Source organism: Citrus sinensis, chromosome 8 (assembly GCF_022201045.2).
Source record: "Citrus sinensis cultivar Valencia sweet orange chromosome 8, DVS_A1.0, whole genome shotgun sequence".
NCBI lineage: Eukaryota > Viridiplantae > Streptophyta > Magnoliopsida > Sapindales > Rutaceae > Citrus > Citrus sinensis.
The window spans coordinates 23528823-23550360 of record NC_068563.1 but is presented as its reverse complement, the minus strand read 5'-3'; the positions used below and the strand labels follow the sequence as shown (position 1 = coordinate 23550360).

General features: G+C 31.4%; 2 protein-coding genes across 2 annotated transcripts; both read right to left on the bottom strand.

The window, feature by feature from the left end:
- Window positions 1-7006: 7006 nt before the first annotated feature.
- LOC102622376 (aluminum-activated malate transporter 2-like) lies at window positions 7007-8085 on the bottom strand. The gene is made up of 4 exons (XM_025100109.1): window positions 7983-8085; window positions 7740-7876; window positions 7478-7621; window positions 7007-7324 (listed from the first exon to the last, which is right to left on the bottom strand). Exons 1-4 carry the CDS (start codon window positions 8083-8085, stop codon window positions 7007-7009), a joined length of 702 nt encoding a protein of 233 aa, XP_024955877.1.
- Window positions 8086-13185: 5100 nt separating this feature from the next.
- On the bottom strand, window positions 13186-15913 carry LOC102622677 (aluminum-activated malate transporter 2-like). The gene is made up of 5 exons (XM_006481785.3): window positions 15561-15913; window positions 15334-15474; window positions 14322-14701; window positions 14066-14215; window positions 13186-13790 (listed from the first exon to the last, which is right to left on the bottom strand). The coding sequence occupies exons 1-5, from the start codon at window positions 15847-15849 to the stop codon at window positions 13377-13379; spliced, it is 1374 nt and encodes a 457-aa protein (XP_006481848.1). The 5' UTR covers window positions 15850-15913; the 3' UTR covers window positions 13186-13376.
- Between the last annotated feature and the right edge of the window lie 5625 nt (window positions 15914-21538).

The following is a 21538-nucleotide window of genomic DNA, read 5'->3' as shown; positions in this document are numbered from 1 at the left end:
AAAAGACAAAAAAATACAAATCTCAATACACCACATGACAAAGTAAACTATATTAGAGTGTGTTTTTCTTGTTTTTTAGCTTATTCCTTACATTATTAAAGTAAAGGATCCTTTACTAGATTCTAGTTCATATTATCCGTATAACAAGTTAACAACAATACTTGTAAATCCGACAAAAGTAATGTCACTTCTTTGTTAAATTTCTCACCAATTTTTCTTATTTCTAAAAGAACCTTATTTTTATTAAAGAATAAAAGATCTTTTCAATTACGTTAAGCCACATCAGTCTGCACAAAGTTATTTGTACAAATATTTATGGTTGTATAATTATTCTTTAATATAAGTCTAGAAACTAAATCATTCTTATTGTTCTTATTATTCCACTACAGTAATTTCGTAATTCCGTACTGATAGTTGTCGAAGCCAACAAAAATAAATTCCTACTCTAAATAAATTGTGTATAGTGATTGAGCAGGGTCGTGTCCACAGAGATCGGTAATTATTTAAATGGGTTATTTTCAGGGACCTCCCCTGAGGTTTAGTGTATTTACAGTCGGATAGAAAGTATGCATGTAATTACAGAGACCTCCCCTGGTGTTAGTGTTCCGTTAAATAGACTGTCAGTTGACTATTTAAATTCCAAAAATGCCCCTCCCGCCAAAATCTATTTTGATTCATATGATAAACTGATGGATAATAGAAATCACACCAAAATATCCAATGGATAAAAAAAAATTACACACCAAAATATCCAATGGATAAAAAAAATTACACACTAAAAAAAATAAACATTTTTCTGCCAATATTACCGTTGTAAATAAACGGTAATATTCAGCAGCAGAGCCTATAAATGGAGCCTTTTGCAGGCTTAATAAATCACCATAGCACACTCTCTTCTTCTTCTACTTCTTTTAAAAAATTCTTAAAAACTTTGGTTCTGCAATTTGTTCAAACTGATCACTCATTCAGTTGAACTCATCAACAAAATCATTCAAAAAAAATCAAGCTCAAACACTGCCTGAAAGCCATGGATTCTCAAAGCTCTAATACATCAAGCACATCAACCATGGAACAAGTTTATGAGCCAGCTTGGAGGAACTTTGTTAATGGAAAGCTCATTAGGTTTTCAAACCGTATATGCAAATGCCGTATGAGAGCTGAAGTAAAGATATCTGAATCAGATAACAACCCTCACAAGCTTTACTATAAATGCATGAACAAAACAAACTGTGGGTACTTCAAGTGGTGGGTTCCAGAAAGGAATGATTTCAACAATGGAGCTTTTTTTGAAGGAAATATGACTGCAATTGTGAATGTTGATGCCCTGCATGCTATTGAAGCTAATGTGAATGAAGTGAAGACTCTAGTAAAGAAGTTACAAAAATCTAGATTTGGTGAAGGGGCTGTGAAGATGATGATGTACTTGAATCTAACATTCTTTATACTCAATCTACTAATGCTTAAGATGTAATAGCTTATGTAATCCTATCTATATCTATGAAAGGCTATAGTAAAGTGTAGTTGTTCTGGTGCTCATGTAACCCATCTCTGAAAAATGTGGCAAAACCTAGTTGGAAGCCTATAATATCAATGAAATCTAGCCGAACTCCTTATATGCACTACTACATTAGCATATATATGATAGATAAGTGATAATTACAATAATAAGTAAATAATATCAAGTACAATAAAAGTAAAAGCCCCTGCTCAAGCTACTTCATACTGACATCTAATATTCATTCCAACAACAAACGCCATAAGAAGCAAAATCAGATCAATAACAAAAAGCATAATGAATAACACAAATAATATACTTTAACTTATAATTTTATATGCATTCCAGCAGTATCAAATGTCATCAATGGCTGAATTCGATCAACCTATACAAATCAGCAGTAGCCAATGTATAGAGTAGCAGCATGTGTGTTTATACATAAACATCACAAGTACAAAATAAACAAAAACTCAAACCTATATCTATGGTTGAGTGACAAAAAGATGATACAACATCTTTATCATTCTAATGCTTACAATTTAAGGTGATGCATCATCTAACCCCTCAAAAAAATTTGTTAGATGGGATTAGCTTGGCTTCTGCTGTCTTCACTTCGTAAGTACAGCTTGATGTTTTCAATACTGTTGGATGCATTAATTTACTAGTGATCACTCCTGAGTAAGTTGTCCTTCATGATTAAAGTAAACAAATTAAAACGTAACTTGTGGTTGTATTAAATCATGAAAAAAAAACTATTATTCTAATTAAGCTAATGCAGCAACTGAATGTAAGTTAAAACATGCTGTCAAGATTACATACCATTTCCATGGACACTATTCTGGCTGAGATTCACAGAACCAGTAGTAGTAGTAGATCCCAATGACTTTCCTTTATCCTATATGTAGACAATTAAATAATGGATTAGCATAACACAATTTATAATAAAAGCAATATACACCAAAATTACAAACAATGAATAAATATGACCTGATGGACTTTCTTTTTCAGAAATTTCTTAGTTTTTCCCCCTCTCTCAGTAACTTTGCAGCTTCTGACATTGTGGCCCCACTGATCGCATTTAGAACACCTTACGCTTGAGCTCCTCTTAAATGCCTTATTTTCACCAGCCTCCATTTTCCTCTTGGTTTGAGGCCTACCAACAGCCCTTATGACAAGTGGTGGTAACAGATTATCATGAAAAAGTAAAGGCCATCTGCTTTCATCAGGCACTGGATGCAGCTGGTGAGAATAAGTTTTCTTGAATGCAGTTTTCTTCAATAAATGATGGATGTAATCATTCACGTTATATCTCATTGCATCAATGCAGCACATGGCATGCTTGCAAGGTAAGCCTGATACATCCCACTCCCTACAATCACAATGCTTCATGCCTAAATCAACAACACACCTCTTAGAAATATCTTCCATTACTTCAAAGGTTTTGTCATGACCAAAGATAACTAACAATGTTCTAGATTCAACCCTTGCTTCTATAACCTTCCTCCGAACAAGTGGAGGCAGCTCATCTTGCCAAGTGTTGGCCTGCTCATATCTTTTGTGTATCAATATCATAATCTTCCTTCTAATCTCCTCAAGCATTCTCACAATGGGCATGCCTCTGAAGTTACTGATCCAATTATTAAAGGATTCAGTCATATTGTTTGTGACATGCGAACACTTGATTTGTACAGGGAAGCAATGCTTAGCCCAACAAACCACTGGAATTTGCAACAACCATTTGTGAGCAGCAGGGCTGATACTATAAATTTCAGCCATATGGTTATTGAAATCAACTTGATTTGCACTTCTACATGCAGCCCAGAATTCTTTTTTCAGCAACATACCAGGAAATTTTTGCTTGAAGTTTGAATAAATATGCCTACAACAGTACCTTTTTAAAGCATAAGGAAAAACCCTCTCAAGAGCATTCAATATCCCCTTTTGTCTGTCACTCATAAAGCAAAGACCCTCACCACCATTACAGCCTATTTGCTCATACAGTTTCTCCATAAAGTAAGTCCAAGACTCAGTGTTTTCACTGTCTACTACACACATGGCTAACGGATATATGCCATAGTTGGCATCTACACTAACAGCAGACAATAGGACCCCTTTATACAGACCCTTAAGGTGACAACCATCTACACCTATAAATTGCCTACAACCTTCAAAGAATCCCCTTCTATTAGCATCAAAAAACACAAAAAAAAATTTAAAATGAGGATTCACCCCACCACCTAACCAATCTTTTTCTAACGAGACTGTTGAACCGGGATTAGAGGATAAGATAGCATTCATATACCTGAACAGCTTTGTGAAGCTAGCCTTGTGATCTTGACCGAGCAACTCCAAGGCTTTATTCTTGGCTCTATACAGTCTCTGGTTGCAACATTTTATCCCATAGTTTCTGAAAAGTTCTGAGCCAAGCACATCAATGGGGAGTTGTGTGTTGCTTCTAAATAGATGGAGATATGTGGCTGCAATCCATGTTGAATTTGCTTCATAATTCTCATTGTTTCTCTCACAAGTATGTTCAGGCATGTAAGTCTTGATCTGAAAATGTTTTTTGTTCCAATTTGGACTTGCATGTATCCTCCAAGTGCATCTTGGAGTTGCACAATTAAGTGTCACCCTGCTCTTTTCATTCTTCACCCTCTTAAGCCTAAAACCATCCTTTATTGCAAAAACTTTCACAACATTTCTAAATTCATCAACTGTCTTGAATAATTGCCCAATTTTAAGTACAATATTTGCACCATCAGGGGTGAACTCAAATCCACCAGAATTTGCCTCGTAATTGCAAGTAGCTGATACAATATTCTCATCATCACCAGCATCTGAATCTGCCCCACTATCGTCAGCTGAATAATAGTCATCCAATCGTGCATCCCATTTATCTTCATTGACATAATCAAACTCTTCGTCACTGTCACCAGAATCCAAACCGTCAATATTAACTCCAACCCCAGCGCCAGCATTGGAGGTTTCAGCATTTAAATCAGGCAAGGTAAATTCATTTTCCGCAGCAAAGTCAGACCAATCTACCTCAGGTTCAGCATATTGTGTAACTGAAAACTTATCAAATGGAGCTTTTTTCTTCTGATTTTGCACACTCAAAACAGATTTACTATCTAACTCAGTCTTGATAACAAACATTGCCCAAGAGTAATGCTTATTCCTTAACTTCTTGAATGCATCTTGTAGGTCTGAGTCAGTCTTTAAACTCATATTCAATATTTCCCAAGGTAGCAGCACTTCAAACCTTACTTCTTTAGCTTCATATACAGGCAAATCAAAGCAAACATCCTTCACATCCTCCCACAACTTCTTCAATGTGTATTGCTCTGGAATGACTTGTGCAACATTAACCATTTTACCACTCACAACAGCTTCTATGTCCATGTAAATTAAGCTGTAAGGTTAAAGTCGGTGCATGTGGTCACTATAAAATATTAAATGAAAAACAAAACATTGTGAAATGAACTGCTACAGCATAAAAATACCATATTTGCACCCCTCAAACAAGCATACTACATATTTTCGGCAGCTCATCTCAAATTTTTTTTATCACGCATTGTCCATAAACAATTAATAATACTTATTAATAATTCAGCAAATGACAGGACCAATCGCCCAGCTAAGCAGACCCATTTTATCACACATTTTCAACTCAACACCAACAACCCCAAATAAAAACAACATCTAGCAACATATTCATTAATTGAAACAGACCCATTGTTATTTTTAATCAACAAAAGCCGTAAGCCATTAATTCAAGGAAGCAAGCTGTATTTCGAAGACTAACCTCTTTTGTGATCCAATTCCAGACAGACACTGGCCGTCGGCGATGCTCACTTCGTGGAAGCTTTGGACCACCGCACGATGTCATCTCGTGCATTAGATGAAAACAGATCAGTGATTGCTTCTTCTCCAACGATGAAAATGAAATTGGGTTTTGTTGTGTAAGCTCTCCAACGATGAAAATGAAATTGGGTTTTGTTGTGTAAGGCTGTAAGCTCTCCAACGATTTGTGTAAGTTGTGTCTTGAAGTGGAGTGCATTTTCTGAAAAAATTCATTTTCGTTTGTCTGTTGGGTAACGATAGTCACTGGGTAATAGGGAGTTCGTGTCTTTAGTTTCCAGACATCCAAGCAAGTTTCGTTTGAATTTTGTTTTTTTTTTTAATTTTAAATGTAATTTTACGTATTTGCCCTTTATAATAACGTTATACGTATTTTTGTATTAACGCCAGGGGAGGTCCCTGTAATTACATGCATACTTTCTATCCGACTGTAAATACACTAAACCTCAGGGGAGGTCCCTGAAAATAACCCTTATTTAAATCCTTTTGAAACGTAAAACGTAAAATGGGGGAATTGTTGACAATAATAAAAATCAAATTAAAATAACAAGAATGCAAATTAAAGTTGTAATTCAAATTGGAGAAAGCTCTGGTTGAAGGAATTAACTCAGCTTGATTCGACTACTGATCATTGATTCAAATATAGATTATTATTATTACTTATGAATAGACCGGTTATAGCTACTGAGACCCTCTAATAGCCAATCTCTCCTTAACTAGTCGATAACCAAGGTACGACCGTTGGTTATTTCCCTAATCAATAGACAACCCTAGATACGATCATAGAATTTAATCAATTGACAGCCTGAAAAACCAGAGAGACCCAAATCCTAATCAACACATATGATGATTCATTTAAATTAGATTGTTTATTCTCACAACACAACTCTCTGCTATGTTATTTGTCACAAACATTAAATTCTTCATACGATGAATCCTTTAATTGACAATAGATTAAGTTGATAATTAAATAGTGGCCAATTACCTAATTAACAAACATAATCATGAAAATAATACAGAGAATAAACAAATACCCAAAAAGCAATAAAACAATTAAAGCACAAGAAAGATCTCACAGTAGTGATGAATCAAAGCTTCGTTATCCTTCAACCAGAAAAATAGGTTTAGTTCTTCATAGAGAGAAGAGAAAAATTAGATCTAGGGTTTCTTTCTTTTTCTCCAATCCAAAAATCCCCCCTTTTCACAATAAATTCCTCCCTTAAATACTCTCTCTCTCCTCTCTTTTAGAATTCTATTTAAAATAAAATACTAATATCTGAAATATTAAATTCGTAATTACAAAAATAACCAAAAATACAAAACACGTTAAACTAAAAACTGCAGGTCCGCAGTTGACAGCACGCGCCCACGCCTTATCAACAAAGTTCTTCTGACGCTCATAATTTCTCCAAGAGAACAATCATCCTTAAACATCATCTTATAGCTCAATTTTATCATCAATCAATAGAATTGCACCTACAAAAGTAAAACATAAGTAAATCACTATTATTAAGTGCAAAACATTGATATTAAGGGAAGTAAATAATGCAAAACTAGTGCATAAATTGCACTCTAACACGTACATCCGTGGTGGAAACACAATGAATTTTTCGAGTGTAAAGCCATTGTTGCTTTTCTGGCGACACCAAATCATCCCCGGTCTCGAAAGGAACCAGCTAAGGCCAATTCATGGACGGCCTTAGCAATTTTCTCAGTGCATTCAACCACCTCTATTAAAAGTTTAGCCACTAGTATTATCTCCAGGAGGAATGCTTCTTTCCACAGGTTTGTTTTGAGATGAGAGTTCAGTTTCTCCGTAGCATCTTTTGCTTTTGCAGTGTGGGGATTTGCTGATTTTGCCTGCGTTATTTTCTTCGTCGATGATGCTATTTCCAACAAAGCTTTACCAGATTCCTCGCTGATCTCTATGCACATCTTTCGAATTTTGCTTCGGATTTCTAAAGAAGTCTGCAGCCAAAAAAGCACAAGTTAAGTTTATTAAGATTTTCTCAAAATATGAGCTTTTGAAAATCTTAGGCAGGTGAAGTTCAGGATAAGAGAGGATCTTGGTCCAAAATTTGAACGAATTAATAAAATAAAAAATTACAAGTATATACGTACTTGGATATCAAAATTAAGGCAGCAATTAAGAGCTTGGATTTTGTGGCCACATTCCCGAGCTAGGGTTCCGACTTTCAAATACCGTTTCCAGGGATGACGGAAGTTGAACCGGCCATGAACCGGTTCCCATTTTGCTAAATTTGCCTGCAAATACACCATCTAAATTAGTAAGATGCTTATTTCTTGGAGAAGGAAAAAAATTTAAAAAAAAAGAAAAAGAAAATGAATAACATGGAGCTTTTTTCTTTTTCATTCTCCCCACCATTGTCTCTTCACTGCTTTTTGAGTTGAGAACGCTTTTATATTCTTGAAGAAATGACTTATCCTCATTAGATTTCTGATGTTCAGACAATTTAAAGTATTCTCCTCCGAATCCCGAAAAGTTTTGTATTAATGTTTCTGCACTAGTGGTGCATTTCAATGTTGTCAGCAATAAGGTTGTGAAGATCCTCTCCAGTCCAAACAGGGCAAATACAAACACAAACAATGGTAGTAGTTCAACTACCAATAATTATTGTCAATAGCCTGTCATGAGCCATGCGTAAAATTTCATCATCTCGATAACCAGATAAAGATATCATGCTGAAGGTCAGCATGAAGATAGTCATCCCGTAATCATATCTTGCCCTCAGGCTGGGGCAAAATCGGATGAATGTCACTGTTGTAGTTGCACATGCATTAAATTAATTAACAAAGAAGCATTGAATTATTAATTGTTTAATTATTACTAGAAGTAGTAATTGCTATTATTGATCTGATGAATTTACCAAACCATTATAAAGAGGAAGATTGCTAGTAAAATGGGCTCCCCCGTTGTTAAGGAAGCTCATAATGCATACAAAGAAGTCACACACTCAGCACGTGTGAGTAGAGAACTAGTCAGCAAAGTTAGTTAAGAGTTATGTCAGCCCTGCAAGTTTGTTAAGCATGCCTTACGTTCTGTTTTTATTGTTGAATTAGTAGTTGTATTTAGTTTGTACTTGATATTAGTTTAGTATAAATACTGATGTAAATCTCATTTTTGTAATGAATAAGAGAATTGAAGAAATTCCAGAACATTCATCTTCATTTTCTTAACTTCCAAACAGATTTTACAGTCTCTATAAAATTTCAACATGGTATTAAATCAGCAAACAGAACAAGTTCCAGTAACCAACAAGCAAATTCCAGAAACTTAATAACCACAAATGCAAATCAAATTCATAATCAACAAGCTCAGATCAATTTCTCTTTCAATACTCCTATCAAACTAGATAGATCCAACTATTTGCTATGGCGATCACAAGTCTTAGCCTCAATTAGAGGCAATCGTTTGGAAGGCTTCATTGATGGAACAAATCCAGCACCTGATGAACAAGTTGTTCTTGCTGGAGCTAACCGATCAACTCAAGAAATTGCGAATCCAGCATATCATAACTGGAGATCACAGGATCAAACTTTGCTTGGATGGCTCTTATCATCGATAAGTGAAGGTACTCTAAGTCTCGTTATAAACTGTGCTAGTTCCTTTGATGTTTGGCGAACTCTTGAAAGAAAATTTTGTGGACAATCTGAAGCTAGATTTCTTCAACTAAGATATGAGTTGAACACACTTGAGAAAGAATCAATGAGTGTTGAGGAGTATTGTATTAAGATGAAATCAATAGCTAATAAATCAAAGAGTGGCTTTAAGCAGTAAATCAAAGACACCAATGTGAGAGCTAGGCCTACTTTGAGTAAATGAACAATCCTTCTTGGATCATCTTTTCCTAGTTTGTTCGACTTCTCAAGCATTGCCTTCAAAAACTGGCATGCTCCAGTGAGAACTCCATTAGCGTTTGCTTGCTAATCGGGGGTGCCTTTAATTTCTATAGAATCGAAAGCAATGTCTAATGGCTATTGAAATGAGAGACAATGCAAAATACTTTATTTATAAAGTTAAAAGATACTAACTGTGGGAGAGCTAAGTAGCTAAGAGACGGCTTTCTTAGATACTTAGCTCTCCCACAGTTAGTATCTTTTAACTTTATAAATAAAGTATTTTGCATTGTCTTGGATATGCAAATCAGGTGTTAACCAATTTGGATATGAAACATTAATATCAAATCTGCAATACATACCGGTCAAAATTGGATAGGGAGTAGTGCTACACGTTCTAATTTTTTTTATTCTAGAAAATTATCCTAAATAATGTGATATCATCAATTAGTTGGTGAAATAATATAATTAATTCATTTTTATTTTGTAAAAAATTACCGCCCACTCAATAAATGACACATTATTTAGAATGAAATTTAGAATACAAAGTTTGAATTGTTTATCATTACTAAATAAAGCACAAGTTTGAATTGTTTATCATTACTAAATAAAGCACACTATTATTATAAGTCAAAATTGTTTTGTAATGTGAAAACGCAGAGAGTTTAGAGAGGAAATTAAGAGGAATTTTTCCCTTTTTTCCGTTCCGGGTTGTTATTTGCTTTATTTCCCCTTTATTATCATTACTTTGCTTTAATTTATTCCTACATTATAATTTAGGTACATTGTTTGTACTTATGGTGGATAATAGCATTATCTCACATTTCATCTTCACATATACAATAATCATTTGAGTATTATAGAAAGTTGGACTTTTATGTTGACTTATGTATTATATGCTCCTTTAAAACATCTATATGCTTTTAAGTTTCTCTGTATGTTAGCAATTAGTAGGGAAAAAGCCACCGCACTGCTATGGTTTGCTTCAAAGATCACATAGACCCCCTTAGTTCCATAAATACTATTATACACTTTGATTCTAACAACTTAAATAAATATAAATATAGTAATAAGATAAAAATAATAAATAAATGTCATATATAATGTTAAATAAAATATTGCAATCAGCATAATTAATAAAATATAATATATAATGAAAATTATTTTTAATATTAAGTTATTATTAGTCTATCCCGTAGAATTTTATTCATACTAAAATCTATTAATTCAAAAATTGACTTTAAGATTATATTAATATAGACATAATTAAAAAGATATTATAAATAAAATAATAAAAATTTAATAAATTACTGTGAATGTTAGTTATAATTATTTTAACATTATTAATATACTAAATAGATTTTATTATTAAAAAAATGACATATTAATACTGTTAAATAACTTTCCTAATATTCAAAATAATTTATAAATTTTATATATTATATCATTTTAATTTTAGTTTATATTATTTATTATAAAAGTTTATAAAGTCAATTATTGGGCTGTGGTAATAAAGGGTATAATAGTAAACAAGGGATCTATGTGGCTATTTAAACAAACTTTTGGGGTGTAGATTCATTACGGCATCAATACTGTGATAAATATAAATATTGTAAATTGCACATAGAACTAGTAAATATAAAGTAAAACCAGTAAATTCTTACAAGATTATTAATTATTTAAAAAATTAACATTGTTTCTACAGAGTTTTAGTGAAAAATATTTTATTCATTCACAAAAAATATTTTCTTTAATTAAACAAAGAAAAATTACTCATTAATTAAACAAAAAAATTATACTAAAAAATGAAATAATTTTTATTGAATTCGTTTAACCATAAATTATATATTTATTCTAGGACATTTGTGTAGTTTTTTTTCCTCATTTTCTATAATAATATCTATTTATTACACAAGTTAATTAAGCATAAAGCAAAAAAAAATATTCTTATATTACTAGATACATATATGATATATCAATAAAATTAGATCTTATTTTGAGTCTTATGAATATTTCATACAGTTTCAAACTTTTTATTTGTACTTATAGACGATGTAGGGTTGTTATTGAGGAAGCGTAAAAAGATGCAAAATAATCTCATCTTACAACAACCATGAAAGATATTAAGATAATATTTTTTTTCAAAATTCGATTTTGAAAATAAATTTCATCCTTAATAAAACATCACATGTATTACATAAATGCAAAATTAACATTATTCAATTTAAATAAAAAATCAATAAATATATAAGGTAATAAACATTATAATGAGTTTTTATTTTACAATTGTGATTTTTGTTTTGCAGTAACTCTTATATTAATTTACTTATTTTACCTTTTATTCATAAGTTTTAGGCATAATATACAAAATTTATGTTTTATTTTGCACTTAGTTTTGTTTTACTTGTTTTATGTTATATTTGTGAGTTTTTGTTTTATTTACCAGTAATACATCAATTTACCAACTTTATAGTAATTTACTTGTTTTACTTTCCTTTTACAAATCTTATGTTCTATTTCCAAAATTTATGTTTTATTTTACAGTTAGTGTTGATTTCCTAGTTTTATATTATATTTGCAAGTTTTTATTTTATTTACCACTAATACCTTAATTTACTAGTTTTTTTATTAATTTACTTGTTTTACCTTCCATTTACGAGTCTTATGTTTCATTTCCAAAGTTTATGTTTTATTTTGCGCTTAATATTGATTTACTAGTTTTATGTTATATTTCTAAGTTTTTGTTTTATTTACTAGTAATACATCAAATTACAAGTTTTATAGTAATTTACCTGTTTTACCTTTTTGTTACAAGTCATTTGTTTCATTTCCAAAATTTATGTTTTATTTTACAATTAATGTTGATTTACTAGTTTTTAGTTATACCTACAAGTTTTTTTTTGTTTACTAGTAATACATCAATTTACTGGTTTTATATTAATTTACTTGTTTTATCTTCTATTTACAAATCTTATGTTTAATTTCTAAAAATTATGTTTTATTTTACACTTAATGTTGATTTACTAGTTTTATGTTACATTTGTAAATTTTTGTTTTATCTACTAATTATACATCAATTTATCAATTTAATATTAATTTACTCATTTTATCTTCCATTTACAATTTTTATGTTTAATTTCTAAAATTTATGTTTTAGTTTACAGTTAATGTTGATTTACAAGTTTTATATTAAATTTACAGGTTTTATGTTTCATTTACATAATTTATGTTTGATTACGGTATTGATATTTATATTTAGATGAAGAGAAGGTAGTTGGTGTTTTTGAAGTGCTACTCTATAATCATTCATTACTTACCATGTATATATGCCAATTATCATGATTGGTTAAGGCATACATATGCATAATTTTTTTCAAATTATTTTGTATAAATTAATGTGGCATAATAATATTGATTGAATAATTAAACACAAAATGAAAAAAAAAATAGTCTACTAATAGTCTGAACTCATAAATTTATAACAAAACCTAAAAGTTAGGGCTCTAGGGAGAGCTTTATTTAAGAGTGAATGGGGGGTGAATCGAAAGGCTTTTAATCCATTCCCAAACTTAATGAACCAAAACTTGCATCAATAAAAGGATGAGTAATAATATGTCTACAAACTCTTGTACAATTATTTTTTGTACAAACTGATGTAGAATGATTTAATTAGTTGGATTAGATGTCTCTTGGTCCACATGATTTGTTTTTATTATTTTGTATTTTTATTCAACCAATGAATTAATATCAATTTAGTTTATACAAAAAAAGTTTATATAAGAGTTTGTGATTGTATTATCACTTAGAAATGATATATATTCTTACATTTCTCAGTGTTGGCATTCATGACGATTTGTTTAAGTAGATGCAAATCCACTAGATTTCCCAAGCTAGTAAATTAAATTATGAAGGCAACAAGGAAATTTTCTAATGAATTATATGATCTCAATATTATTTTAATGACAAAGATATAATCAATGATACAAGAAGCTCTTTTCAATAATAGAAGAAAACTAATTTATAGAGTACCAATGTAATACTACTACATCGCAAAAAGACAGAAGAACACAAATTCAGCTCAATGAACATCAAAACCCCTCACTATCAACCTATGGTCGTCTTATATCTAATATGGGTGATAATATATAATACTTTGGGCATCTCATTCTGGTAAGCTTGATGGCTGATGAATTGTAATAACATGTTCGGGTTCACTGATCTTTGAACTTGTTCGCAATGGTGCTTGTTTAGGTTTCTCACTCTTGAATTTTGCAAACGAAGCAAGTTCTTGAACTGATTCTGCAATTTTCTTAGTGCAAGCAACTACATCAACCAATAAAGAAACCACTGTAATTGCCTGCATCACTTCTGAAATTTCAGTTTCCTTGCACAAACTAGTACTGAGCAAGGATTTTAGATTTTTGGCGGCAATTTTGGATTTTGTTATGTGGGAATCGGCAGAGCAAGGTTTTGTCATTGTTTTGATTGAAAATGCCAATTCTTTCAATGCCTTCACAGCTTCAGAACTCATATTTATGCATGCATCTTGCATTTTGCCGCGGATTTCTTCTGGTATCTGCAAGTAATTGATTTAGATCAATCAGCGCACGTCAGTGGCTGAGCCAGAAAATTGGCTCATGGACGGCAACATAAATAATAAATTAAATAATTAATGAAATAAGATATTAACTAACTATGTCATTTTTTAAAATAGTACCTTAACAAATTTAAGGACAAATAGAAGTCTAGATCGTCAATTGCATACTCTGGGGTGTGAACAAATCCGCCTCAGGATTCTTTTTTTCAAGGCTTCAACAATAAATTTTGAAAAAAGGGGAATTTCAGAATTACCTGTGTCTCGGCATTTTGAATTAGATAGCCATTAAGAGATTCAATCCTGTAGGCACAATCGCGGGTTAGGCTTCCAATCTTTAGATACTTTTTCCAGGGATGACGAAACCTGAACTTGCCATGACCAGGCTCCCATCCAGCAAAATTAGCCTGCATAAAATGTAATTGAATTCTCATTTATTTTTAATTTCATTATGTTGCAAATTTATGTGATTTATGTAAATCAAATTGGTGAATTTTAATCGTGAGAACTCACCAAGGATTCTTCAGTTTGTTTCGAGTTGAGCACACATTTATATCCTTCTAAAAATGTCATCTCCGGTTCCCCTTCTTGTGAAATTTTCAAGTACAGAGGCACAAAAGCTTCAAAGAAATTGGCAAGCTTGTCAATGTTGTTAGCTACCAAACTGTGAAGATCGTCGCCAGCCCAAACAGGGCAAATGAAAATGCAGACAAACAGAGCCGTAAAGATGCCGATGAGAATGGTTATTACTCTTTCATAAGCAATGCGCATCACTTCATCGTCGTGGTAAGCAGAAACAGATATCAAACTGAATGTCAAGATGAATATCATCAGTCCGTAATCGTATCTCGCCTTCATTTCAGGGAAAAATCTTAGGAATGACACTGCTGCAGCTGCATATTATATGTATTGATCACAACCCATAATTTTAATTTCATTAACTTGAAAAAACATTCTTGTCACAGTGGCGGAACCCTGGGGCAGCTGCCCCCCCCCCCCCCCCCCGGTTCAAAAAATTCAAATGACATATTTTATTTAGTTAATTTAAGTTATATATTTTCCCTCTTGGATTTATTATATACATCAAATTCATTTCAAAATAACAAACAGATCACGTAAATAACATTATTTTATTATTTATTAGTTCAATTGCATAATTTAAATGCCCAAAGTCCAGTTGAATCCATTAAAAATAAGGTCTAAACATCTAATTTGATATTTGTTCTGATTTTGCCCAAATGCCCAACTGAATACCAAAATTAAATGTATTATTTAAAAAAAACAAAAATTTCTAAAACTATATATCTACTCTTCAATCTTCACGATTTAGCTGCCATCTCTTAAATTTTTTTAGCTTCTTAAGATTTGTAAGGAGAAATATTAATAAGATTAGAAAAGTAGTGAAATAAGATTGTAAATATTTTCCTCGTTAATATTTTATGGCGGACATTTTGCCCCCCGATTTACTTTCCTGGCTATGCCATTGATTCTTCATTGTAAATTCAATTCAATTTGAGAAAAGTACCTAGTAGGAAGACGAAGAGCCCAAGGAGTATGGGCTCACCCTTTTCTCCGGGGAGGCTTGCTAAGTGGTGAGCACCAAATCCTAGAGCTGAAGCCAGAAATGTAGCCAAGCCTCTGTTTAAACCTCTGCTAAGTGTCCCTCCTGTGACATTATAATGTAGCACCCACAATTTGCTAAAATATATAACGAATTTGCGAGATTTGTAAGTGAGAGGAAAAGGCTTATACCTACAGAGAATTCGAATACAACAACAACAGTCAAAACAGCCCACATAGCAGAGATACCAAAACCTTTATATAGAGGTTCAAAGTAATAGAACAATGATACCAATGCAATGGCTAGTCCCACTTTGAATGAATGAATAATTCTTCTTGGATCTTCTCGTCCTAATCTCTTTGTCTTCTTTGCAAATTCAACGAGTTTGGCCATTAATTTACCAGGCAAGGATTTGATGCTCACCCGAAAATGAAAGATCATTCCTTCCTTGTTATCTGTATCAACTGTCTGAGATGCCATTCGTACAGTAAATGCTTTAGTTTTTGCAATGGAGGTGTCCCTTTTTATAGATGCAAAGAAAGAGTGTCACGCCTATGTGTTAACAGAGAAAGACACTAGTCTAGATGAATCTGTCGAGTTATATACTTGCACACTTTCAGGTGAGATTGAGAAAATTGTTTATTCGCATGTTTTGGTGCGTAGCTAGCTGTCATTGACTCATTTGTACGTGCCCTTAGACCAGGGCCGGCCCAAGGACATGTGACGCCCTCGGGGGAAAATATGAAACGCGGCAATGAAGGAAAGAAGAGTGAAATGGACAGTGGCTACCATGTTTGTGCGACACATGTCTTTCCTATAGTATTTAAAAGTCTCACCTAGAATGGTCTTGGTTGACCCCGTGGGAGTTGGTTGTACCCAACTCCGAACTCTGATTCATGATAACAAAAATGCCGATATTACAAACCCCTTTCTTCTTCTTCTCATTTTTATCTCCCACTCAGGCACTCACACCTTTCTGTCTCACTGACAATACTCGCTCATTTCTCCATGTTTAACACCTTATTTCATCAATGATCATTATCCTCTCTCTCAAACCCTCATTTAGCACACCACAAATTTAAAAAGAGAAAAAAAAAGATAAAAACAGAAAATTGTATTGACAATTGTGTTCTTTATTTTGTTAGCACTTACTATCTTGTTAAAAAATTTTAAATTGATTTTTTATGCCTTTGAATTAAATTCCTTGGTCCACCATTGGATAAGGCCATAGAAAACTGACTAAGTTGCCTAAGGGGTCTTTGTTTTCTTGACTTAATGATTTAGAATAACTTGACTTAATTAATTAAATTAATTATAATTGTTTATTTTATAACGGGGTGTAATACCATAATTCTTCTAAGAGTATTTAAGTCTTTTTAATTATTAGTGATCTTTTTACCCTAGCATAAAAAGAATAAGATGTCTTTCCCATTAAGAGAGAGAGACAGAGAGAAAGAGAGATCGGCTAAGATAAAAAAAAAAAAGAGAAAAAGAAGAAGAAAGTCTTTTTCTTGGTTCTGTCGTGAGCAACGCATGAGATCAAGTTGCGTCTTTTGAATTGGATATTGTTGAGAAAAGATTGGTGGTAAGTTTTAATTCTTATTTTTCATTAATTTATTATGGAGAAACATGATTAGATATTTGCAACAGAAGTAGAAACTTAAGATTTTGCAGAAAATATACTAACATGGTGTTATTTCGAAAATCATAGGAATTTGTCAAATTGATTTTGATTCTGAACTTTGGATATGTTAAACTAGACATCTTATAGAATGTTTTCAAATTTGTTTTAAGCTAATCGGATGAGATTTCAATTAGTTACGATTTTTCAAATTCAGGTTTGAAAACTTGGCAGTTTTTTATTTTAGTGAAGAACATAAATTACGAAATTATTTTTACCATAGCTAGACTTCTTCAAAAATTATGAAATTTGGATCATTAATTTTTATATATGTCTAGTGTGATTCTGTAAATTTTCATGATTTTATGATAAAACAATAAATTGTTTGTATTTTTAAAGCAAGTATGTTCAAAATAGAAAATTGATTGGCAGTATTGATGATGTATGAAACGTAAATTATTTTCAATAGTTTTTGAAGGAATTAAGTTATGAAATGTTTATCAATGAATTTTCAATATGTCAACATATGGTCTGTAAAATTTGAGATTCTTTCAATAAGGGAATAATTTATTAAAAATCGGAGAACATGGACTGTTCTGTTTTGAGGGCCGAATATTGAGGACATTTGAGGTTGAGTTTAGAAGCTGTTTAAAATGAGATATTTGAGGACATTAGAGTTTATGATTGAGAGTTGATTATACCTTATGAGAATTTTATTGATGATTTTAGGTCGATGATTATTGTGCGCGGAATGCAGAATCAAGTGCACCAAAATAATCACAGAAAAATAAAAGACACAAAATTTATCGTAGTTCGTCAATATGCCTACATCCAAGAGAGTAAGAGAAAATAATTGTATAACTAGTAATTATTAGAGTATAAAATTTGAGTAAAGAAAACTCACTTTGTAAAACTCAAATACACCCAGTACTCTCACACACCTGAAAGGAAAAACCTCTCAATTACAAACTCTCAAATTGCTCACTTTCTTAACAATTCTACAATTGAATTGTTTCTCTCTCAAATTTGGGATGCCATAGAATGAAGAAATGGCTTCAATTTATAGGCTTCAAGCTTGCATTATTCCACCTAACCCAAGCAATTTGTCAATGGCGCCCATTTATCTCAATTTGACAAAAATGCCAACTTTTGCATTTTTCTTCATTTGGTTAGTGGCCTTTTGAAATTTAGATGCTACATGCATGTGCCCAACATTGATTTTTTCAACAATGATATCAGTATGCATTTGTTACATGATGATGCCAAGAGGTAAGTAAACTAGACTTTTAAATGAATCACAATAAACAATATATATGTTTGATTGGTCTGAAAAGCCTATTTTTGATATGTATGGAATATGGATTTATAAGTCTTTGCCCATATGTTTATGTGATGTGTTATTATGTGTTGAGTGTGATTATGTACATGGGCATATGTATGTGTGAAATTTCATTGACATAAACACGAAAATGCATTAAGTTTTCTATGACTGAGAAAGTAGATTTTAACAAATGAAATTTATGGTTTATGAGATTTTGCATTGGGGACCACCTCTTGAAGTTATGTGGGGGTCACCTCTTGAGACTAGCGGGGGCCACCTCTCGAGGGCCAATGTGCTGCGAAGTGCCATACACAGTGTAAAGTTTCACATTACAGGATATGTATTTTGTTGAAAGAAAATGTGAAAGTTTGAAAATGACGGAAAGAGATTTTTATAAATTTGTTTCAAATATTTTGAAAAGATCATGGCATATCAGCCATTTGCATTATGTATAAGTATGTATGTATTTTGGTATAAGAAAAACTAGTTTGCTTACTGAGTTTTGTACGCATTATAGTTTATTGTGATTCAGTTCCCAGAAGTTAGGATTGATTTATGATGAGCAATGAGGACTTGAATTGAGGACGATAGATGGTTTGACCAAATTTTTAGATTATTCCGCTGCCTATTATATTTGAGGCTTGAATTGTTATCAATTGTAAGGAGATATCCTAGTACGCAAGGGAGTTGTGGTTAGATTTGCCCTCAGAGTTCATGATGGGTGTTACACGAGGATTTTATTTTATAATGGGAAAATCCCTAGGTTTTATACAATAGCCCATTTCATCCCTACTTTTTAAATAATATCCGAAAACATCCTTCCGTTAATTCACCGTATTTTAATGTTATTTGCTATTAATTTATTGAGGGTAAAATAAGATATTCAATTAAAATGATACAAAATATTTTAAATTAAAATTTTACAAAATTAAACAATACTAGCAAATATGAAAAATTCATTAATTTTTTTTAATGAAGTCAACGATGATATAGTTTGATATAGTCAGTGAATTATTGTCATAAGCAACAATTATAATTAACACAATGTCTTTAAATCATTGGAAGAAAAATTCAAAAATACCACCAATTTTTACGTGCTTGCATTGTGCTGAATATCTTATTAATCTTCAACTCAATTCAAATCATTTCACCAAATTTGAGCATGCCACATGACTAGTATTCTAGTAAACACCAAATGTTTCAATATAATACAGAAACAAAAAAAGACAATCTACAACGGGTAGATTGTTGTTGTATAATTTTCAGCAATTTATTTTCTTGTCACAAAAACTCATCTCCAATTACAATTGCATCATGCATCCTTGCTGCCATAGTAAACACAACTCTTATAGTTAAATCATATCTTTTCTTTTTTTTTTGTAGATGAATGTTTGTCGTCTAAATCATACATTTTCTGTCATTATGGTTAGAATTCAGTATCAACAAACACAATTTCCATCCCATAATAATAATATAAAGATGTCCGTTTACACACATCCACATTATCATTACCTAGTATGAAAGTAAAAAAAAAAAAAAAAAAAAACCGCTACTTAATATAGAAGCAAAAAGAATTAATTCAACTCATGTTACGATAACTGGTGAAAACACCATTGAAATTTCTTTGAAATGTCATTATTTGAAATAAAAGAATGATTATGTGAGAAATATGTCACATCAATATTAACTCAACTTGCTTCCGAAATTTATTTTGAACTTTACCATCATTCTTTTTTTACCATTCTTGTCTCCTCAAGTCGGCTGACAATGTAATTAGAGAGTATACTTATACGAATATGAAAATGTAATTATTTTTTGTACTTAAATCTAGGGTTTATAGGGCTTTTATGGCGCCAAAATGAAGAGTGGAGGGCAGCAAAATTGAAATAAGTGCAAAATGATAGCTTGAAATAGAAGTTTTTCATCTTTTTTGGGATTGCGTATTTAATAGGATTAGATAAAAATCATTTTTAGTTACGTGTCAGCTTTTATTTTTTTAAATTTTCTCTTAATTGAAAATCCTATTTTGCCCTCAATGGATTACTAGCAAATGACATTAAGCTAACAGTGAATTAAGAGAATAATGTCTTGGGCTATTATTTAAAAAATATGGATGAAATGAGCTATTGCACGAAATCCTATGGGCGATAAATATTTTTTCTTTTTTATAATTTAATGAGACTTTTCAGATGATTTTGATGGAATAAAATAAGTCATCTTTTTTTCGCTTTTTACTAAATGTAAAAATATAACTACTTTATTATTAGTTTTCCTTACCTACTCCCAAAATCCACGCATCATCTACCCAACTAATATAAACTCATTATTATTATTTTTTTGGCCGACATCCCTCCTCATTTTGCTGTTACTTCACTCGTTAAGTTCTTGAATTTTCCATGCATTATCAATAGTCATAAATATTATTTTGAAGCTTTTTATGTAATTATACAACATTTATTTATAAATTTTTTTTAATGAATTGGATTCTAACTGATGCTTTAGTGTGTGATTCTAGGTTTAGGCCATTGGGGTAAGGAAGTGCTCTATCATTGTCCAATTTATATTGCTTTTGCTTATAATTTTAACATTTAAATTTGATAAGGGTACAAATGTAAAAGCATAGGTTTTCAGTTTTTTAAAGTTAAAAAAAAGTTAACACTTATTTTAAGATATTCAGGCAATAAATAAACATGTTACTCAAATTTAGAAAATAAATAAACATGTTAGATTAAGACATTCAAAGCCTATTCACAATTGAGATTACTTCGATCTATTCAGATTTCAAATAAAAAAATAAACGTCACCTAAGAGTAATTTGGGGTAAATGCTCATTACCTCTCTACAGTTTGTAAAATGCCTTAAACACATCCTTCATTCTCAAATTTCCCTTAATTTGACAATTTTATTCTCGATATAAATTTGGATAATAATTCAAATAAATGAGACAAATTATTAATGAATATTTAAATTATGAATGATTAATAAAAAAATATTTTCACTATTATTCAAATTTACTCTGTAATGTAATAATCATGTAAAACGAATTTGTTTAAAAGAGAGAATATTTGAAAACAAATGATAAAAAAATTTCTAATTTGAAATATTAGAGGTAATTATCTAATTTTCTAAATTAAATTAGAAGATATTTTAAAAATTCATTCATTTTATTAGAATTTAGTGTTGATCACATACAAAAAATATTAATTTGAAAAGAATTAAGTAATTAA

Excerpts from the sequence above, each read along its gene's own strand:
- LOC102622677 (XM_006481785.3), bottom strand. The coding sequence starts at position 15,849 with ATGGCATCTCAGACAGTTGATACAGATAACAAGGAAGGAATGATCTTT. Across the intron at positions 14,216-14,321 it reads AACAAACTGAAGAATCCTTG|GCTAATTTTGCTGGATGGGA; the intron begins GTGAGTTCTCAC and ends CATTTTATGCAG. Across the intron at positions 13,791-14,065 it reads TTCAAAATGCCGAGACACAG|ATACCAGAAGAAATCCGCGG; the intron begins GTAATTCTGAAA and ends AATTACTTGCAG.
- LOC102622376 (XM_025100109.1), bottom strand. The coding sequence starts at position 8,085 with ATGACTATCTTCATGCTGACCTTCAGCATGATATCTTTATCTGGTTAT. Across the intron at positions 7,877-7,982 it reads GCTATTGACAATAATTATTG|AAACATTAATACAAAACTTT; the intron begins GTAGTTGAACTA and ends CCACTAGTGCAG. Across the intron at positions 7,325-7,477 it reads GCCTTAATTTTGATATCCAA|ACTTCTTTAGAAATCCGAAG; the intron begins GTACGTATATAC and ends TTTTGGCTGCAG.